The sequence below is a fragment of the Tachysurus fulvidraco genome, chromosome 20, assembly GCF_022655615.1.
Source record: "Tachysurus fulvidraco isolate hzauxx_2018 chromosome 20, HZAU_PFXX_2.0, whole genome shotgun sequence".
Taxonomy (NCBI): Eukaryota; Metazoa; Chordata; class Actinopteri; order Siluriformes; family Bagridae; genus Tachysurus; species Tachysurus fulvidraco.
This window is the reverse complement of record NC_062537.1, coordinates 12,864,778-12,887,045: the sequence shown is the minus strand read 5'-3', so window position 1 is coordinate 12,887,045 and position 22,268 is coordinate 12,864,778. Positions and strand designations below refer to the sequence as shown.

At 37.8% G+C, this 22,268-nt stretch overlaps 1 protein-coding gene and 1 long non-coding RNA gene across 5 annotated transcripts; both read left to right on the top strand.

The window, feature by feature from the left end:
- Positions 1-388: 388 nt before the first annotated feature.
- LOC125139749 lies at positions 389-8,148 on the top strand. The gene is made up of 2 exons (XR_007138852.1): positions 389-587; positions 6,809-8,148. It is a non-coding gene; the product is annotated as an uncharacterized LOC125139749 (long non-coding RNA).
- A 5,584-nt stretch (positions 8,149-13,732) lies between these two features.
- Positions 13,733-22,268, top strand: LOC113660263 (cortexin-3). 4 transcript variants are annotated; one of them, XM_027173615.2, is made up of 3 exons: positions 13,733-14,054; positions 17,014-17,161; positions 21,783-22,268. In XM_027173615.2, exons 2-3 carry the CDS (start codon positions 17,038-17,040, stop codon positions 22,115-22,117), a joined length of 459 nt encoding a protein of 152 aa, XP_027029416.1. In that variant the 5' UTR covers positions 13,733-14,054; positions 17,014-17,037; the 3' UTR covers positions 22,118-22,268. The 4 variants fall into 4 exon arrangements, with proteins under 4 accessions (XP_027029416.1, XP_027029417.1, XP_027029415.1 ...); XM_027173616.2 differs by having other exon boundaries at positions 16,995-17,104; XM_027173614.2 differs by having other exon boundaries at positions 16,995-17,161.

The window sequence follows — 22,268 nt, the reverse complement described above, 5'->3', positions numbered from 1 at the left end:
AAATGCTACAGAAAATTCATGAATGGACTAGATGTTTTATTTCCTTGCATTTTTTATGTTATTTTGTTTCTGTAGATGTTGCATGAAAGTGTGAATTCATTTATATATTATGAAAGTCAATCTACAGCTTTATGTTGTGTAGTCTGAACCTACAGACTTTCTTAAAGTGAAATATGTTTTTTTCATTTCTATGTATTTTAATTTAAGATCATTTTTACCATTTTAAATTTAGAGAACGTTTTGACAGCTGGCATTTGATTACAAACTGAACTGATTAGGTGTTGTCCATCTCAAAGCCACCTGTAAATATCTAAAAACCTGATCACAGCAAGTTACACTGTGTGAGGAAATCTCTCTTACCTAGCAAGGTTTCAGACAACTTTAGGCAGAATGACACAATGGATGTTTTATTGTCAAGACTGTGTATGAAAATCCCAGATGTTTCTGAAAGTTTCTCATGACATATGTGAACATTAACTTACTAAGTTCCAGTCCTGTCTTTGCAGGAATTGATGCATAGCACTGCTACCACATGACATAAGAGTGAGAACGGGGGACAGATGTTCGCATAAAAGTGCCCAGTGAAGGTATGTGTATTGTATGAATTGTACAATTTTAGCTTGTTTTAATATAACAGACTATTATCATCCACTCTGCAAACATTATATGTTTGACATGAGCTTCCACTTTACTTCTCTGTTTTGACCTGTTAACATGCCAGAAATGAAAATCTGTCAAATTGTGCAGCAGTGAAACATTGATGAAACATTAAGATTTCACTTTAGCTGAGGATCATTGACCGTGAGTTCTGCATAGTGGACCTACAGTATACTTAACATTGCCATGGAAACAGGCTTAAGAGCTGAGCGGCTTACACACACACACACACACACACAGCACTGCAGCAATGTCGAGTAGTGGTTCCCTCAAACACATAAAAGAAACGGACAACCGTGGCTATACTTTTGTTGTTTGTCCCTGTGATGCTTATGCGACAGTTTCAGTTTGATGTTCACGCTAAAAAAATAGATTCCTGTGACAAAATGGAAGCAGAAAATGATTCATCAAATAGCTCTCAAACAGCCACTGAGCATGATCACTTCTCCAGAAGATAAGGTGCTCTTATCTGGGGATGTCAGGAAGTGTCTATGATACTAAACGCATCAACTAAATCCATCTTTACACATTCTTAAATACGATAGCTAAGGATGACATGAAGATGCAGGTGACATTCATGTAGCTATAAAAGATAACACTGTAAATATCACTTTGGATTGTTTTTGATATTGTTTACATATATAAATGCAATATATAGGTGAATGTTTGTGGAAACTTGACTATTACAGTCATATTAGGGTTTAATCCAAAATGATGAAGCATACAATTGTTTAGATTTTTTTTTTTGTTAACTGGAATTAAGTTACAACATGGTCATACAACATGCAAAGCCCTTTTGCACAAAGCCAGATTTTATAGAGACATTGTTTGTGAAGTGCATAGAGGAAGTTGAGTTTCCTGCACAGAGCCCTGACTTCAACCCCACTGAACACATTTGGGATAAACTGGAACATTGACAGCACCTAAGGTCATTTCATCCAATATATGTCTGAACTCACGAATACTCTTGTGGCTGATTGTGTCACACTCTAAAATCTAGTGGAAAGTCTAAACTCTAAAATCTAGTGAAAAGTTTGCATTTATCTCAGTGACCAAGCCTGAGGAGATTGTGGCAAGGAAAAACTCCCTAAGATGGAAGAAAAGAAACCTTGAGAGAAACCTCATCCTCAGGTGACACCGGAGAGTGTGATTAATATACAGTCTGACAATTTTGTACTGATGATGAGGTTGTTTTCCTCAAAGACCACATGTAGTTGGCATCTTCTCTTAGATTGTCCTACTATCATCCTAGAATATCATACTGTAATTATCCTTTAGTAAAGTTATGTATTTTATATTTCTGGGATTTGGACACCACTGTAAAACAGTGCACTGTCTCAGAGGGGTATTGCTGCATGACTGGAGGTTTAGATTGAACTGGATGTAAAGATGCCGTGTGATGACTAGTCCATGACACAGTTGTTGTTATTTCATCTAAGCTTAGGACGGTATGGAAAGCGTGTTTATGTGCAGTGAGGATTTTGGATCCTTTTGCATTTTCAATTCTCTCCACAAATCTAAGACTGAGTATCTACAGAAGTACCAAAAGAATGCAGGCATTTGTATGTATACTGACTGTTGGAAAATAGAGGATCAGAGGCTTTTTTTCTGCCTTCCCATTGCCTCTGCTGATTTGAGAGAATAAACTGGCTTTAATCGCTGCCTGGCCACACAGAATGCTAGACTGATGCAGCAATATATCTCTCTCTAAATGGTAAACCTGCAGGATTCTCATCTCAAAAAAAATTGTGTGTACTGTATGTGTTTGTGAGACTCGCACAAAAATATTGCATGCACTGCAATTTCTCAGAGGCTTTACGGACCAAACCGTGACTGTGTAAGAAGTTGGTTTCAGTTACTGAACCCCAAAAGAAGATCAGCTGCTAACTTGATCTGAATGTCATCTAGGAACTGTCCTAATTACAAGTCATTTTATTCATCTGTATTTAATATGCTTAATCCTATTACATTATTGAAAGTATTCTCATGCACAACACTTCTTCTTTAAAATACTTGCTTCCAGTTGAGAATTTGTTATATCTATCAGAGTATGTCGGAACTCAGAGCCGGTCTCCAAGTCGACACATCGCAGGGTGATCTCCACACTTAGACTTTTTGGTTACTAAAAACTGTTTTAGTTAGACTTAACTGTTAACTATAATTACTACAAAAATACTAAGAAAACTCCTCAGACCTGGATGAGAATGACTTCTTTATTGTGGTCAATCAGCCAACAAATTATAAGAGAAATTGCCAAATTAAAAGTAACAAAGTTGCCAAATTAAAAGTAACAAAGTTGCCAAATTAAAAGTAACAAAGTTGCCAAATTAAAAGTAACAAATGAAAACCCCCAAAAAGAGCATGTCATGCAAAATCAATCAAGAAAAACAAGAACTCTCGTGACGTCCTTGCAAAAATAAAAACACCCACCTTGACCCGCCGACACGGGCACGCGCCCACGCGCGCACACACACCTTCGCCCCCGAAGAGAGACTGGAGTCTCAGATATCTTCTCAATATATACCCTGGCACTCCTAGGAGCCCAGGAGCCATATCACCTTATTTACCGGCATTACCTCCTATGTTTTCTAAATACACTGACCCAATTTCCCCTTATTTCCCATTACCTTTCACCCATATGCCCATTTATGGATTTTCCTCCCCTTATTTTTCATGACCTCAGACTGAAAACACCTGGGCCTTCTTCAGTCTGCACAACAAGTTTATGAGCACCATGTGCCCATTTATGGATTTCCCTCCCTTTAGTTCTCAGGGCCTAGGTCTGTGGACCCCTGTTTTTTTCATTCTACATAACATGTTTTCGCTATGGACCAAGGTCTGAGAACCATGGTCTTCTTCATTTTTCCATAACAATTTATGAGCTAAGGTCTGGGAACAATGGTCTTTTCCATTCTACATAACATGTTATCGCTATGGGCCAAGGTCTGAGAACCACTGTCTTTCCCATTTTTCATAACAAGTTTACATTTGTTATTACAAATGTGCTCAGTCTTACTAGGCCTGACAGCCCTGAATCTGGTTACAATAAACATATTTGGCCTACAACATCACCTACATATGTCTTATGACAGCAATTGTAATATTTTGCAAGGCCTAATACTTTACTTTGGTTATAGTATTGTAAGGACTAATATTTTAATTATTTCTACTAAGATTTTTTACAACAAGTGCTAGCAAATTTTAGGAAGCAAAACTAAAAACTGCTTTGCAAATTTTTTAGCATGTTCACCTCACAAGCAGCACCTTGATTGGGGGTTTGAGTCTTTCCTTCTCCCTGTACTGTACGTGCAGAGTTTGCATGTTCTCCTTGTGATTTGAGGGTTTCCTCATGGTTCTCCTGTTTAATCCCTTAGTACAAATACCTGTATTATTGATTAATCGAAATCTCTAAATTGTCTGTAGCATGTGATTATGTCTGTGTTTGGTTGGCACCAAAGCCCTGGTGCCCTGGGATAGGCTTCAGGTTCCTCACAACCCTATGTACGATAGGTGGTACAGAAAATAGTTGGCTGGGTAGAAAATTCATTCATTCATTCATTCATTCATTCATTCATTTTCATTCATTTTCTACTGCTTATCCGACTTCTCGGGTCACGGGGAGCCTGTGCCTCAGGCGTCATCGGGCATCAAGGCAGGATACACCCTGCGTCATCGGGCATCAAGGAAGGAGTGCCAACCCATCGCAGGGCACACACACACTCTCATTCACACACACACACTATGGACAATTCTTCCAGAGATGCCAATCAACCTACCATGCATGTCTTTTTTCACTGGGGTAGGAAACCGGAGTACCCGGAGGAAACCCCTGAGGCACGGGGAGAACATGCAAACTCCACACACACAAGGCGGAGGTGGGAATCGAACCCCAACCCCAACCTTGGAGGTGTGAGGCAAACGTGCTAACCACTAAGTCACCGTGCCCCCTGGGTAGAAAATTAAAAAGGAAAAAATCCAATTTTATTTTTCTCGCAAGGTACAGTACCACAGCCCTTCATGTTTGCTGAGAAAAGCTATTTGTTTGGTGAGCTGAACCTACTGTATCAGTCTCACACAGAGATAAAGGAAGCAAGCCTTTTTCTGTCAGTATACTGCTGTGGTGTGCACTCCCAGTGGTAGTAATGTAGCCAGCAGCTACTTCTCCACGTTCTGTGTCAGGTTCGTCTGGCAGGCTGGAGGCTGTAAACCTAATGCCTGCGTCTCACCCTGTCAAATAAACCTCCTTGGGCACAAAGAGGAAAGAGAATACCTTCTACTTTAATAGAATTTGACCTTTATCTATAAAAGATTGTGAACATACAATCAGTTTCAAAATCTTGAACTGTTTCTTTAGGCTATAAGGTCTTTAGCTGACAATGAAACAAATGAAACTTATTTTTTCATAGCAATGGGGAAATCAATGGTAGTATGTACGCTAGACTTTTACCCAATAGGTAACACAATAGATAACTATAAAATATAATGACAAATCATCTATCCAAACATAGACTGGAGGCATATTGCTTAAAGTTGGAAGCAGTGATTTTGAAGTTGGAACATTTTGTGGAACAAGTTCTCTGCCAGCTTCCAGTAAACCTACCAGTTTACTCTGAAAGAAAATCCAGGAAATATAGGAAAAATAAAAGATATGTATGAAAAAATCCAACCATGTCTCTATCCAATTGTCAGTTCTTTTGACTGCAAAAGCTGTTTGTTGTACAAGCATTCAGTGCTTCAGGAACTTCTAAGCTACCATTAGATAGTCTGGTACTTTCAATCATTAGTCATGGTGAAGGACATGGTCACAAACAAGCCATTTGACTGACTTGATAAAGACTACCAATGGATTTTCTTGAAGTCTGTCGGTAGAAATAGTATCTTTGCTGGAAAAACATTTCAAGCTGTCATACAAATGAGGTTTTTCATTACTATGACTATAACTTATCTCACAAGCTAATGGTAAGGGGTACACAAAGGTTACACATTAGAGCATAATACACATTAGCAAAATAGCCAAAGAGAATAATTGACAGTGCTGTAGCATCTGATACTGTACCTCAGTAAACTTTTAACAAAATGGTATGTTGCCATATGGCAGCAATGGGCAAATTGTTAAATCAGAGGGCTACAAGAGAAAAAATAGGTATTTGCTTGAGCCAGAGTTGATAATGGGGTTGTTTATGCTGCCTGCTGATCCCTTGTGTAGCCAGGCAATTCTAGAGGCTATGATTCAAATCTTCAAATATTCTGGCCCATTTTTCTCCTAATTTGGTCATTTGCCAATTCTGCCCCTCTGGATAGCTTTTACCTATTACAAAACAGCTACCAAAAAATCAGCTAGAAGGAGTAAGGAATAAAGCTATGTTCAAACTTGCAACCATTTTATTAGTGCAAGTCGCCAGTCGATGTACTATAAAATTGCCGGGAGGCAATACTACTACTGGTTGCCAAATACACTGAAAATCACCAGTGTATATAAAGAGTATATCATATCATACAAGAAGAAGGAGAAACAGTAATGTTGACAAAAAAATGATCAATAAAGTGCTAATAAAATACAGAGCTGTGATAATAAATTAGTGCTATGATAATATGTAAACTGTTTTAGTTCTATAGCATAGGGATCATTTGGTCAAACAGAGAGAACACATTCTCATGGCATGGGGCTGTCACTCTGTCTATTGTGATATTCCGTTTGGAAATAAATTAGTTTTCAGATCTGCATACATTCCTTAAAAACTGATGGAAAACCTTCTAATAATTGTTCACAAATAATTAACGCTTTCTTTCTTTTTACCGTTTACTGATAAAAACAGAAAGCATAATGAGATGAAATGTGACACACCTTTATGGGGCTCATTAAAGCATGAAAATGTAATTAAATGCAGTAAAAAAGAAAAGAGTCCTGCAGTGAAATCCATCATTTGCTAAGAATTACTTGCCTTTACTTCAGGACACAAGACTATGTGTCCTAATCTGTTTGAGCTTGGCTTGTATGCTTCCTTTAATGTGTGATAACTTTCTTTCATTCTTTCTCTCTCTCTCTCTCTCTCTCTCTCTCTCTCTCTCTCTCTCTCTCTCTCTCTCTCTCTCTCTCTCTCTCTCTCTCTCTCTCTCTCTCTCTCCCCCTCTCTCTCTCATGAGTGGACAGAGAGGATAAGCTGATGCTGATCTCGGGGTGGTGTACAGGGCTTTGAACTCCTGTGGAGGAGACAGAAGGTCACAGTCCGTCTCTGCAGATAAGATTCTCCACCAGCAGCAGTTTCCAAACAGGACAAACTCATGCAATGATCTCCTGATGGACCCTGACACCTTAAAGCAAACATAGCTGCAAAAAACACCACTGTTATCACAGATCATAGCACATTTTAACTGAACAACAGAGTGCAAATGCATATAGCACCATGACTGTGTGTATTGATTGATCATGGTGAATAAAATGAGCAAATAAAATCATTTTAAAAATATAAAACTATTAAAGATTACCTATATTATTCAATAGTGTGGAGTTTGCATGTTCTCCCCGTGCCTCGGGGGTTTCCGGGTACTCCAGTTTCCTCCCCCGGTCCAAACGACATGCATGGTAGGTTTATTGGCATCTCTCGAAAAATTGTCCGTAGTGTGCGAGTGTGTGAGTGAAAGAGAATGTGTGTGTGAATGAGACTGTGATGGGTTGGCACTCCGTCCAGGGGGTATCCTGCCTTGATGCCCGATGACGCCTGAAATAGCACAGGCTCCTCGTGACCCAAGAAATTGGGATAAGTGGTAGAAAATGAATGAATGAATATATTATTCAATATGATCTAAAGTTTTTTGCTATGGTTTTTGCTATAAATAGTCATTGTGTAGTGGTGTGACGAAACACAGCAGATGTCGCTGTGGCTAAACAGACAAAAAACATCGAAAAGAATAAAAGAATTGTATATTTTCCACAATACATCTTTTTAATTGCCAGAAGTAATATGTTGAAGAAGGAGCTAATTTTCCTCAATGTGTCTAAAGTCTCACTAGCTAATTGTGTTTATCACACATTAAGTATTATTCTTGGATCGTGATGTTAGTAGCTGTATAACACAGCAGACCAGATATATGCCTATTCAAGTCAAAATGTTGATGCTCTTGTGCAGCAGTCAGGAATAAAAACTAAAGACAAACATATTTTGTTCAGCAATGTCTGCATCTAATTTAAGGTATAATAGTACGAAACATAAAGTGAAATAGAAATGCTTGTTCAACAGTGACACTTTGTATTAATTACAGTGCGCCGAAGATAAGAAATGTGACAAGAACCAAAATCTAATTTGGATTAATATTTACAAAGATCAGACTCGTGCACAAATGTTATGGACATTAGGTTGCTTTATCTTTTGCTTTTGTTTGGAGAGATTAATACTTTTGATTTATTTGTTATTCTTTCATTCAGAAGTCAAGAGAACTGTATTGGAAATTGTGTTGATGGCACTGGCTCAAATAAATCCTCTGCTCCTGTTATGATTTATTTATTTATTTTTTAGGTTTGCATAAAACTAACAGAGATTTTCTCTCAAACTAAACCACACACACACACACACACACACACATCTGTAATTAACAATGGAATAGGTTCTGCCTTTCTATTGTTTTATTGTTTTCAGAATACTATAATGAATATCTTATTTAATCATCTCTGTAATCACGAGATAATGTAAAATACATGTTAGTGTAAGGCCTTGGCGAATGTGACCTTCACTGATAATCCTAATTAGAATTAATTAGCATAATAGGCAGTAAATAATTGCCTCTGATCAAAAGATGACACAATTTATTTACAGATAAATACTTATACTAAATATAATAGAAAAATAGACCAACATACAGTATATCACAATATAAAAAGATCAGCAATGGAAAAATGTGAGCTTTTATTGGCCATACGTTTGAAAATAATATTTATTCTAAGCACTAACCATCCTAAAACAATGCTCTCATTATAAATTAATGATGTTTTGCCCCTAAATGAATTTTGATGTTTTCATTCACTCCAGTGGTAGATTGTGTGTTGTTCAGCAATATTGATCAGGAATGCAAAGAGATGCTCTAGTATTTCTTCACAACTGAAATGGGACCCAAATGCTGCAAAATGGGCATGTTATGCATATTAACTCTAAAAAGTCCCTGATCATTTTCCCTGAATATAGACGCCATTATTTCACCGCATACCTCCTGGTCCCTCTGCCGCAGAATATTAGAAATCAGTTTTGATAATATGTCTTTAATAATTAATATGCGCATATACAAGCTACAGCAGGGGAGCATATGAAGCAGTTTTTTTGATGGGGCTTTCTAATCATGAGTGCTTATATATGAAGCAAGTAACCAGGCATAGAGGCTAGAAAAAAATTCAGAAATCTATTCTTAGAACTTTTCAATTAAGTAGAGTAAAAAAAAAGGCTTCCTTAGATGACACACGGACATGAAAAAGCACATGCTGGAAACTCCTGACAGACAAGAACATCATGTTAAAAAGATTGTGTTTTGAAGTAAAGTGCATTGCGATGGCATGTGATCTATACAGACAGGACAAAACTAGACAAAAGCAAACTCTCCACCACAGGAAGCACACAGAGTTCCTTTATCAAAGATTCACATCATTGCCTGCAGGAAAATGTGAACAAGTATCCATCATGATTACTCCATGTGAGATGAGAGATGTCCATGTGCACTCATGAGAGCTGTTTCAACATTGTTGGATCATTTTGGATAAAAACAGGCAATATACTTTATATCTTAGTCTATCTGTGGATTTCTGTCTGACTTAGAATATCAGCCTGTATCTTTCTTTTAATAAATAAACTGTAAACTGTTGCAGTTTTTTTTTCTTTGGAAGACTTTTTGGGATTATTATCTCTCTTGAAAGCTCCATCTTTCTGGTAAAGTGTAACCTTTTGGCAGAGGTACTTAGTTAAATACAGGATGCCATCAGTCTTCACAAAGTTTGGCTCATGGGTCCATTTGCTATCCAATTTTCAGGTGTTATAGCTTTTAAAAAACATTTTGACACTTATTGTAATTAATGTATGTGCACTGTCAATAACCATATGTCTCACTTGGGGGAACAGTGGCACAGCAATTAGCAATAGACTTCAAGAACCTAGAAGAAACCCATGTGGATGCAGGAAGAACATGTGAAACTCTATTACAAAATAAAAAACTAAGAAAAAAATATTATGATAACAGAAAGTCATTACTTATTGGTTTCTTAACTTTATTCAGCTCTTAGTATTTAATAGTAATTATCCCATCTCAAAGGAGTGTCTTAAAATTTCCGGTGTTTCATGTACCAGTGTCATAACATAGCAAGTAAGAGAATGTACAATTTTTAATATAAAAGAGATTCCTATAAATTGGCATCATCAACTTGTTGCATTGTTGAGAAGTAACCTAAGCTCTATAATCCTAACTGACAAGGAAGAATTTTGCCCTAAGCTGTAAGATAGCATCTGAACTAATATTAATTTAGGTAAATGGTCAGACGCTCGGCTGAGTCACACATAGCTCTATAAAAAGGAGATTTCACAGGCCAGTAGCTGCACATTTCAATTCTGTCTCCATAATCACAAATCCAGCATGTGGCACTGAGACAGAATTCCCTGGAGGCTTTAGATGTACCTGAACACAACAGGACAGAACAGAACTTTACTGAAAAACACAACAAACTCTGTAGGTGATGCTGAATTTGGTAGTAAAGTAGTAAAGTCTATATGCAAATTTCCTTTGTAGAAAAATATGGATTTAATGAATTATTTTAGAGCTAGAATAGGACATTCTATGCATTCACACCTTGGGGCAATTTAGTGTAGCCAATTCACATACATGTTTGGGATGTATGGGAAACCTGAGACCTGGAAACAAACCCACATGGATACCACAAGAACATGAACAGAATCTCCACACACAGTAATTTGAGCTCACTGATCAATCTAGGGACCTTGGAGATGTGAGGCAGTAATGCTACCTGATGCACCACTGTGCCACCAGGATGACATCTTATTAAACCTAAAAATAGAACAGCAAAACATGGAGGCTGAGATTCCTGCTAGATTTCTTTTGCAAAACAGATGGCAAATAGGGTTCTGAGCATGTGTACTGTTGCATAAAAGCCAAAATTTAGGCTCTGTCACGAAGCTCAGTGTCAGTCCACCACATTGGCATGTTTACACATTTAGTCTATCCTGCTGACTTCCCATCGCCACCCCCAAGTATTCTGCACTGAGGGGTGGAAATTAAATCATTCTCGCTACTACATGGAAGAGTAAGACCACCTGCTTCCTTACATTGCATCTGATGTCTGTGCCAGAACCACCACAGAAGCCAAAGCCTGACAAACTATACATGACAACTGACAAGCTGAATGGACAACAATCTCCTAGCAGTAGTCCAATCCAGCAGAGGGTCCCTGGGGCTACAGGGGAAAGAACTTATTTCTAATAGAATACATATGTATGAACTTTACTGATATGATCATGCACATCGCAGTCAATATGGGTCCAGTTTGCACTGTATACTATACCATGTTAGTTTTTTTTTTCAACCTATTCTCTACATACTGGTGGTTACTTCAGGCAGTTGTTTTCACTCAGTTCCCTGAACTGGGAACAAAAAGACTATTTATCTCATAAATAAATGTTACAATGAAAATAATAGCTAGAATCAGACAATAAAAATGTTCTTCTAAAGCTCTCCTTGTGTAGTTTTAGCCAACTTTCCAGAAAGAAAGTGTAGCAATACCTTACAAAGTCTTTAAATTGTTATAATTAACATAATTATAAATAATCTACTCTTAGTCTTACTGTTAAACTTGCATTTAAAAATAAAAAAACAAACAAACAAATAGATAGATAGATGGATAGATAGATAGATAGATAGATAGATAGATAGATAGATAGATAGATAGATAGATAGATAGATAGATAGATAGATAGATAGATAGATAGATAGATAGATAGATAACACATTTTCAGATTGGTCTCAGACTTTTTCAAAGATTTGAGTAAACAGGTTTCCCTTTTTTTTTTCTTTTTTTTAATAGGATCACATGTACATTACAGATGTGATATATAATATACACCCAAAATAAAAATAGGTAATGTTCCTTTAATTGTGCTGTATACATTATATCTGCAATTATTGATGGATTGTAATATAAGTAAATCTGTGTCAAACTATAATAATTAAATAGGTGATTTTTAATAAGCCAGTTTTAGTTATTGGCGGACATGTCAAGGACATTCATATTGGCCTATATTTTGAGATCCCAAAGAGAAACCAATGCTGATTAGAAACTCTACAGACAATAACCCAAGCTTAGGTTTGAACCAGGAACCTGGAGCCGTAAGGAATTCAACCCTCAGAAGAAAAATGGATAAGTAACAAATAAATCCTATCTGCAGAAAGAAAAACACATGGCCCAAATGTGACATGAAGAGAAATAAAAAGTCCTATATGTAAAAATAATTGCACAAAACACCTGAAGTGTCTAAGATGCATAATTCATTAATTAATTTATAATAACTGCTTTAGCATGAACCTGGTCAGGGTCATGATCTTGACATTATCTCCAGAACACTGAGAGGAACAATGTATTTCAGGTGGAAATACACCCTGCATAGGATATCAGTGTACAGGATAGGATACCTAGTCCAGTGTACCAGGATACAATACTACACACACACACACACACACTACTCACTCACTCACACACAAACACTCACTCACTCACACATACACACACACACACACACACACACACACACACACACACACACACACACACACACACACACACACACACACACACACACACACTACTCACTCACTAACACACACACACACTCACTCACACATACACACACAGACACACACTCACTCACTCACACACATACACACACACAGACACACACTCACAAACTCACACACACAAACACACAGACACACACACAAATACCTACAAACACACACACACACACACACACACACACAAACACACACATACACACACACAAACACACACACTCACTCACTCACACACACACAAACACACACACAAACACACACAAACAAATGTACAAACACACACATCCACACAAACACAAACACACACAAACACACACATACACACACACAAACACTCACACACAAAAACACATACACACAAACACACACACACAAACACACACAAATACATACACACACAAATACACACAAACACACTCACAGACACACATACACATAAACACACACACAAATACACACAAACACACTCACAAACACACACACAAACACACTCACACACAAACACACACACACACACCACACACACTCACTCACACACAAACACACACTCACACACACACACACACACACACACACACACACACACACACACACACACACACACACAAGCACAAATACACACAAATACACACACACACCACACACACACTCACACACAAACACATACACACACAAACACACAAACACATACACACACAAACACACAAACACATACACACACAAATACACACAAACACACACACACAAACACATACACACATTGTGGCAGGTTTTGGGGATGTGAGATTTACAGGAGAAACGCAGAAGAAACATTTACAAGAGGAGAGCAGAAATGTATAAAAAACAGTGCAATCCATCCAAATCAGTCCTAACGCATCATAGATGTATTACTAGCAGCATGATGTACAGTATATGGGTTTAGTATCTGGGGTATAATTCTCAGGGACTTCCTTCAATGGAGTGATATCTTTATTCTCCATTTCACTGGGAATAATATGTTTTTTTTTCACGATCATATTTCAACAAGTAGTAGGTATGTAGTGTAGTAGTATGTATTTATGGCTTTACTTGAATGGGTTGCTGAAATCGTGGGTAAATGAGCTTTTAGCCCTATCGGTGTAGGTATAATGACGCGTAATCGGGGATACCCGTAACCCCACCGCACCCCCCACCGCACCCCCCACCGCACCCCCACCCTCCCTTTTTTTTCCAGTTCCAGAAAATCCCGGTGCCGTCACTCGAGTCTTCATTCAGCAGCTCGCGCGCACACGGCGGAGGCGCGACTGCGCGCGCGCGCGCACACACACACACACACACACACACACACACACACACTCGCGCGCACGCTTTATGCCGTCGTGTTTTAACACACGGGAAAAAGCAAGAAGCTTGTGTGTTTCTTCTTAACGCCAAGATTTACCTAGTGAAGCCTCGCTTTCATTCGCTCGGTTCTGCGTCTCCGTGCGGCGGAGCTGGGGGCGCGAGGTGACGGTAGAATGGGCGAAACCCCACGGTTTCCACTGTAACTCTGGAAATGGAGCCCACATTCCCGCGGGGAGACAAAGGTACGAACACTGACGTTTTCTCTCACACCCTGTGTAGCGGTCAGTTTATGACTATAACCGAGCGCGCGTTACCGACAGCGCACGCGACAGCTCCGTCTGTACCGACCGGCTGCTATTTACACTTGTTGAGTGAACATGAGCACGAAAGCGCAAGGTTACTGCAGTAGATGCACTGAAGGGGAATAAATGCTTTGGGGTGATGCTGCCGTTAATGGTTCTCTCCATAAACATACCGACTGCTGCTGCAGGTTTGATTACGTTATATAATGTTGCCATGGCGACAGGGGAAAAAGTATAGCGCACGAGCTCACCCTTACAACAGCACGAGCTAGCGCACGAGCTCACCCTTACAACAGCACTGTTGGATTAATAACGCACTTTCACTAGTGCACTAATGCAGCAGCCTGCAATAACACACTACAGGTTATATGACGATCAGAGAAGATACACCCTGGGATCCTGGATGCGTTCTGGACTCTTTTCCTGCAGTGAAGCTTTGCCTTCTTGTTCAGTCTAAAGGCGTAAACCTGCAGCTCAGTTCATGCATAATTATTTGTTTGTTTGTTTGTTTGTTTGTTTGTTTGTTTGTTTGTTTGTTTGTTTATCCAAACCCAGTGTGAAACTAACCCACCACTTATTCCCCACAACCAGGTAGAACACATTACTCAACTTTGGGTGAATTAATGGTACTTCATGTTTGATCATTTATTTTCATTCATTCCTGCATATTGCCTTTGCCTGTGTCACAACTGAGCAAATCATCTCACACAAAATAATGTTTCCAGCCACTGCAGGTGATGCTATTTGTTGCATACATGTCTATTTATGGACGTGAACACATTCAGCATTCGAAGCTTTTACATGAAAAAAGAGGTGGTGTATCACATGCTACACTAACTTCTACTCTTAGAAACACTAGTGATGAGGGAATATTTGAGTGTAAGCCAAGATTTACTAACCAGTGTTTAAAAAAAAGAAAGACAGAAACTACAAATTGCACATATGTGCAGTTGACTGCATTGTATAAATTAAGATCATATGCAACACTCTCCATTATGTCTTTATTTAACACCGCTATTTTGCCCGAGCACAAATATGTCCTGATCTTGAGGTTCTTGCAGTAACAGGATTATATCACGTAATTCATATAGCACTGCAATAGCAGTTTATTGCATGCAGTATTGCCGACAACACCCTTAATGTGCATCGTCTTTACTACAAAAATATACATTTGGAATAGCAGATCATCTCCAAAAATATTTACTGATAGCATGGACTACATATGAGAGATAATAATTACAGATAATTTATATTCACTTATCCGTTACATATGCATGCCAAATATTAGCCTTTCAGCTCTTGAAAGGAATCATGGCCTTAAGCAATGTAAGTGTTAACAAAACAACCACTATTTTTAATTTCTCTCATTTTGACCTTGACATTCTGCTTTCAAAGCACAATTGTTTTCTCTTAGAGGCACTGTCCATACAGAGATATGATATTTTGAAATGTGGCCAATAGCAAAGTCCTATTTTTCTCCATGTTTTTCAGTGGGTTGTTAAACATGTGAAGTTTTCTACTCAGAAAAGATTATTGGTTGTCTCAGTTTCAATCATTACTGAGTAATAAGTATAATTGCAGCTCACTGTTTGATTATTATTAATGATTCACTCATATTATTGTCAAATTCTGAAAGGAGGCTATTATCAGAAATTATGACGTTCACATGCTCAATTATTTCACAAAGTCTAATATGGTACAGAGGTTTAAATTTAAAAAATAAGACATCAGCAGAAAATGATATCGCTACTGTTATTTTTTATGGTAGACTGTCAGATGTAATTAAAACATGTACTAATACTGTGTGTGCACGTCTGCATTCCCTGTCTAGGTTTTTAGGTAAACCGAAGCCAATGTAATTATACCCTCTGCCAATTTGTGACACATCCAAGCTCACGCTAATTTGCATAACGTTGGCAGTCAGTTTCACATGTAATGAGCTTCTATTCTGCCATTCCATACAATAATGAAGCATCAGAATTAAGTATGTCCCCTACTCACTGCCCCGAATGCACCGACCTGCTGGACAACTCATTTGTCTCTCTCTTTCTTTCATATTATGTGTGAGCACCCACGCAATGCAGCAAGCTCTGCACTCACTTACCAGTCCTTTTGAATCCACTAAATATTGCTCTCTCCTTGTGGGTTACTGATACACACAATAAATAATGTTTGGTTTTACAAAATTGCATCACTTAAATAGATTTTTTCTCACTTATTATTTTGTCCTTTTGACAACAAGACTTTTTAAATTTCTTTCAGGATCACAATGTATACACTATTCTTGAATATTTTGCATATACAACCATAAAATACAAAAGTGTTGTATATTCTATTCTATTCTATTCTATTCTATTCTATTCTATTATATTATATTATATTATATTATATTATATTATATTATATTATATTATATTATATTATATTATACTCTGGACACTGACAATGCCCGGACATTTTTTCTGAAACAAGAAGACTCATGGCAATTTATCATCTTTAATGTGCTGGATACACTAAGCTGATTTTGCTGTCACGTAACATTACCCAGTGATTTTGCCAAAATGTCTCATACCTGTAATGACACCATTATACTGCATATTTAGCTACAGTATACAGACAGATCGACATAACCTGTGCTGTTTGAGAAAACACTGACATTCTTCTAAAGCTCAAGAACAAGGATAAGAACAGACCAAATTTAGATCTGAATCATACACACTCAATATTTTATTTGCTTTGATGTGTATTTAAATTACCAGCTGTCCTACATATTGCCTAGCAGACTATCATAAGACTCCCAGCTGTCTTTATTTTCATTACAGCCTAAAATCCATGTCATACACATACTGTAAATGGTCTGTATTCTGTGTTGTGTGTGAGAGTGTGGACTTTTTTATAGAGAACTCTTAGATTCAAGGTGACCATGAAAGATATCTACTGCTCCCACCTCAGTGGTCCATTCTTCAAGTGGGGTGTCCGGATGGAACCGGGTATGCTGTGCGGCTTAACGCTAACTAGACAGATGGAGGTGACAAAAGAAAGGCATAGTGAGAACCTGCCTCCAGATTACAAATTCCAATTTGTGACACTAATGATAATGATTGTGCAATATCGGTCACTGACATAGTTTAAGAGAGAAATAAAATTCAAAAGTAATAAGCAGTTATCTTTGCCCTTCAGTTGTTAAGAAGAAATAATGGATGGTTTTGTCAAGAAACATGCTCTCATTTACAACTTTGCCCATAGTTTCTGTGCTAAATGGACATTTATCATCACCATTGTCCATACCTGAGTTTGAGCACTGTAAATTAAAATCTGTAACACAAAAGACTCACATTTGCTGCTGAATTAAACAACAAACATGCACACGGTAAAAAGTGAATTAGTGTAATGGCATTAAAGGAATGATTTATCATTTTACTTGTAGTGCAACGAAGAGTAATAGTACAAATTGATGTATCAATTAAATTAATGAATGTTTCCAGAGTGGAAGATTAAGGACAGTGTACGACACTAACGTCTGTCCATAACTCAGGGGTTCCAATCATTCTTTTTTCCAGCATAGAAATGTGATATTATTAAATAAGATACTTACACTGTAGTAATGGAAATTATGACAAAAATTGAAAAATGTAAAGAAATACTGTATAATCATTTGAGAATATACATTTAATACACTTTTGTACAAAATAATTGTAGGAGCTTCCTAGTATCCAAGGACAAACAGGAAGATATCATAATTTCTATTACACCAGATACAACAGGTTCTAAGGGCATAGGTATTTTCTTTCTTTCTTTCTTTCTTTCTTTCTTTCTTTCTTTCTTTCTTTCTTTCTTTCTTTCTTTCTTTCTTTCTTTCTTTCTTTCTTTCTTTCTTTCTTTCTTTCTTTCAATCAGACCACCAACTAAATAAAAAGCTTCAGTATACAATGTCTAAGGTCTTAAGAAATCCGTACATTACAATATTTTTTCCTTTAGCAGTATTTAGAGTTACATACACGCTTCTGACTCTTTAGTTGTATGTGCATTCATACCTTTTACTTCAGAAGAACTCATTAAAGTAATGTCTTTAGTAGTAGTAATGTCCCACAACTGCACTTATGTATTCATTTAACACTTAGAGTAAATTGGATTATATTCTTTTTCTCTATAAAGGGAAATATGTAAAAATGTCTTGTCTGTAGTGCAACAGGTGCAGAAATTGTGTTGATAAGCACTGAAAATTCCTTCATAACATCTCAAAAGAAAAAATTAAACCCATCCTTTTCTGGGTTGTAGGATTGTAAATCACTAATCTTCTAAAGCTGTATACTAATAAGTCAAACAGTACTAAATTTGTTGAAAGGATGTCCAGTGTGAACACGCGAGTGAGTCCTGGGATGAGTACATGACAATCGTTCTTAGCTACAAATCTACATGGATGAGACAAGACCGTGTATAATTTGGGGAATATGTAAATGTTTAAGCAGCACAGCTTCAGAGCTCTGCAGATGCAGCCATCACTGTTAATTCTTGCTTAGGGTCATCACTAGCGCAAGGCCTTCCCTCAATGCTGTATCTTTATATTCATTAACACACCACACTACAATTTACAAGGCAACTTGCTTTCTGTGTGTTTGATTGCTATTCCTTCATTGTGATTCTCTGTATCTGTCCATCTGTGTCTTTTCATACAGATCAAGAAGCAGAGGTTGTAAGGTACATGCCATGAATACAGTTTTTGTTGTTATTTATTGTTGTCACTTGCTGAAATGGCAAATATAAGCTCCATGAGAACAGAGTCAGGCAAAGGCTTGAACTAGAGAATGCTAGATCACAAGACACAAGATATACAGTCTAATGAATTCAGGCTACATAATGCAGTATACTCATGCAACAAGGAGCAGAGAGTTCTCCTCTGGTCTCCTTCTTTGATAAGGAGTTTCCACCTGCAGAACTACCCCCCTTTTTTGCACCATTCTGTGTAGATTCTATGTTGTGCCAAGATTCCAGTAGAGTAGCAGTTGCTGAAATACTCAAACCAGCCTGTCTGGCATAAAGAACACTGAAACCCCTAGATCACATTTTTAGAAGATTGATTTGAACAGTAACTTAATATCTAGAGCTGAATCTGCATGTTTTTATACCTTGCTATCATACAGTCTAAATTCTTCCATATTTATTTTTTGCACTTTTGCAGCATTTGGCAGACGCTCTTATCCAGAGCTTCTTACAATTTATCTAATTTTATACAACTGAGCAATTGATGTTGAGGGCCTTGCTCAGAGCCCCAGCAGTGACAGCTTGGCGTACCTGGGAATCGAGCTTACAACTTTCCAATCAGAAGTCCAACACCTTAAATACTAAGCTACTACATTCCCATATGATTGGCTGTTCGGATAATTGCATGAACGAGCAGGTATAAAAATCCTATTTCAGGTTTATTTTGTATGAAATATTCCCATTCATCAACCCCCTAATCATAATGGAGGTGTACTCTTCGTATCATGTCTAGTCAAATAAAATGTTTAGGTCTGGCTATAAATCAGGATGAAATATGAACGCTGCATTTAATGTTTTTAGATTTGAATTAAATCAGCTTAAATGTGAATTTTGTCATATACAGTAGTATTCAAATATGTAAACGGATTTGAATAATGTCATCGTTAAAGCCTTTTGTTTTGTGCTATAACTAAACAAAAGCTTTAATTCACCCCTACTAATCACCAGGGGTGCTAAATACCATCTGGATATCTTCTTGCATACGTGCACACGCATACCGATAAGACTCAAAGTAACTGTATGATGAAGTATTTGATTTAAATACTGCTTCACTGATAAAGCATGTAGTTAAGAGTTTTTATGAGAGTTTTATATCGTAATACTTACTAACATAATAAGATGATTTTGAAGTCATAATATAAATATTTACAACTTATTTACACTGAATATTTACACTGATACCGACTTTGCGTAGTGTCTCAGGAAAACACTTTAAATGTAATAAAATGATTAAAAAACAAATAAACTACATAAATTTCCGGGTACCCCGGTTTCCTCCCCCGGTCCAAAAACATGCATGGTAGGTTGATTGGCATCTTTGGAAAATTGTCAGTAGTGTGTGATTGCGTGAGTGAACGAGAGTGTGTGTGTGCCCTACGATGGGTTGGCACTCCGTCCAGGGTGTATCCTGCCTCGATGCCCGATGACGCCTGAGATAAGCACAGGCTCCCCGTGACCCGAGAAGTTCGGATATGCGGTAGAAAGTGAATGAATGAATGAATGAATTTGCTTTGAGAAAATTCACCAGGATTTTCTCATCATAGCCCTTGCTATCCACTCTACCCAACACTAGGCACTTATTAATGAAAAAATGGCCAGCATTCTGAATACGAGCAGCTTGATTTTAGACTTAAATTGATAGACAGTGACATACTGATGACATTATAAGCCAAGACAATTAATCTCCACTAAATCAAGTGTGTCAAAGTGCTGATCTGGAGTCCTAGAGTGCTGGATAATTTAGTATGTACACAACAAAAACACCCCAAACTCACAACACAAAGGTTTGGGAATAAACTAATGAGTTAATTATATAAGGCGTATTAAATAAAGAGAACCGGTAAAGTCACATATGCAGCCATTAACACAAAAAGTACGTAATTATCTAAAATATCATAAAGATATGCAAGATTCACATGGAAATATCAGTCAGAGAACAGATGAGTAATGATTGAGTGGATCCACCTGTGTATGAGTAAGAGTAATGTGGTTTTAAAGGTTGTTGGCTGCAGTGATGTCGGACCCAGAGGATTTGTACACGTACACACACGTGAACACATAAGGACATAAAGATCAGTAGCATGCTGCTTTTATTCACAGCATTGGAAGAAGTCTAAAATCCATGTTTTTATCATATTTTGCAGTCTTATCTTACCGCTCTGCAAATATCAAATGTTGTACTGCTAAATCGATGGAGTGTCAGTTCAGCTGTCATGTTTCATGATGAAAGCAGGACCCCGTCAGCTCCATGCGTCATGCAGCAGACTGCAGGGTGTGGAAAGGCACTGAAATATCACACCGAACATCAGCCTGAGTGATGCCTTTATTTAAAACTGAACGATATGCAGAGAAGAGTATGAGATGTAAAAAAAAAATATAGCACAACTTTAGTCATGGGGGATAACCCAGATTGGGTAGCAGGATACACTACGGAGTTTGATAGCTGCAGTAATGTTTCCTGAACAGTTTCTGAGAGTTTTATGACATGCTGCAGTGAGTCTTTTTTATTTCTCGGCTCTGTGCTTGTGACAGAATTTAGACAAGCCTAGGTGAGGGAGCTAATTGTTATCACAGTGCTGCTTATCACAGATACTGCTGTAGTGGCATTTTACACATAATACTCTTATTTATTTTATATTTATTTTCATTTTGTAGGTTATTATTGTTCTTTTATTGCTGCCAATAAAGAAAATAGTCTATACAAATTAGTTGTGATAGAATGTTGCGTGAGTATTCGGACATAATTTATGCCATAATTGCACCGTGACACAGTGTTATATTCTCACAACTCCAGCATTCCTTGTTCAAGCCTGAGCTCGAGTTAATGTCTTTGTGAAGTATCTCATGTTCTTATTGGATGCACACAGGTTTCCTCTGAGTTACCATTGTGTGTGTGTGTGTGTGTAGATGAGGTCCATGTGGAGGAGCCGGGCCGTATGCGGGCCGTGAGGATGCGTGGTGAGGGGCTACTGTGGGACGATCCTCTGCACTTCTCGTGGCTGATGGAGGCTGAGTCGTTTACATCGTCAGTGCAGGCAGGTGGCCCCATGCCCAGCACAGCCATGACACTCGAGCAGAAGACCACCTTCGCCTTTGTCATCTTCCTCTTCGTCTTCCTCTGCATGCTGATTGTGCGCTGCTTCCGTATCCTACTGGACCCCTACCGCAGTATGCCCACCTCCACTTGGGCTGATGGTCTCGACGGCCTTGAGAAGGGCCAATTTGACTACACACTGGCATAGTGGAAACACACACTAACACAAAAACACTGACACGACTATGACTAGATACACCTAGTTAAATGAAACACAAACAACCTTAAAACAAGTAATGATTACAAGGAATCATTTTGTGATGTATATTACACACATAGCTAAAAATACTATATACACA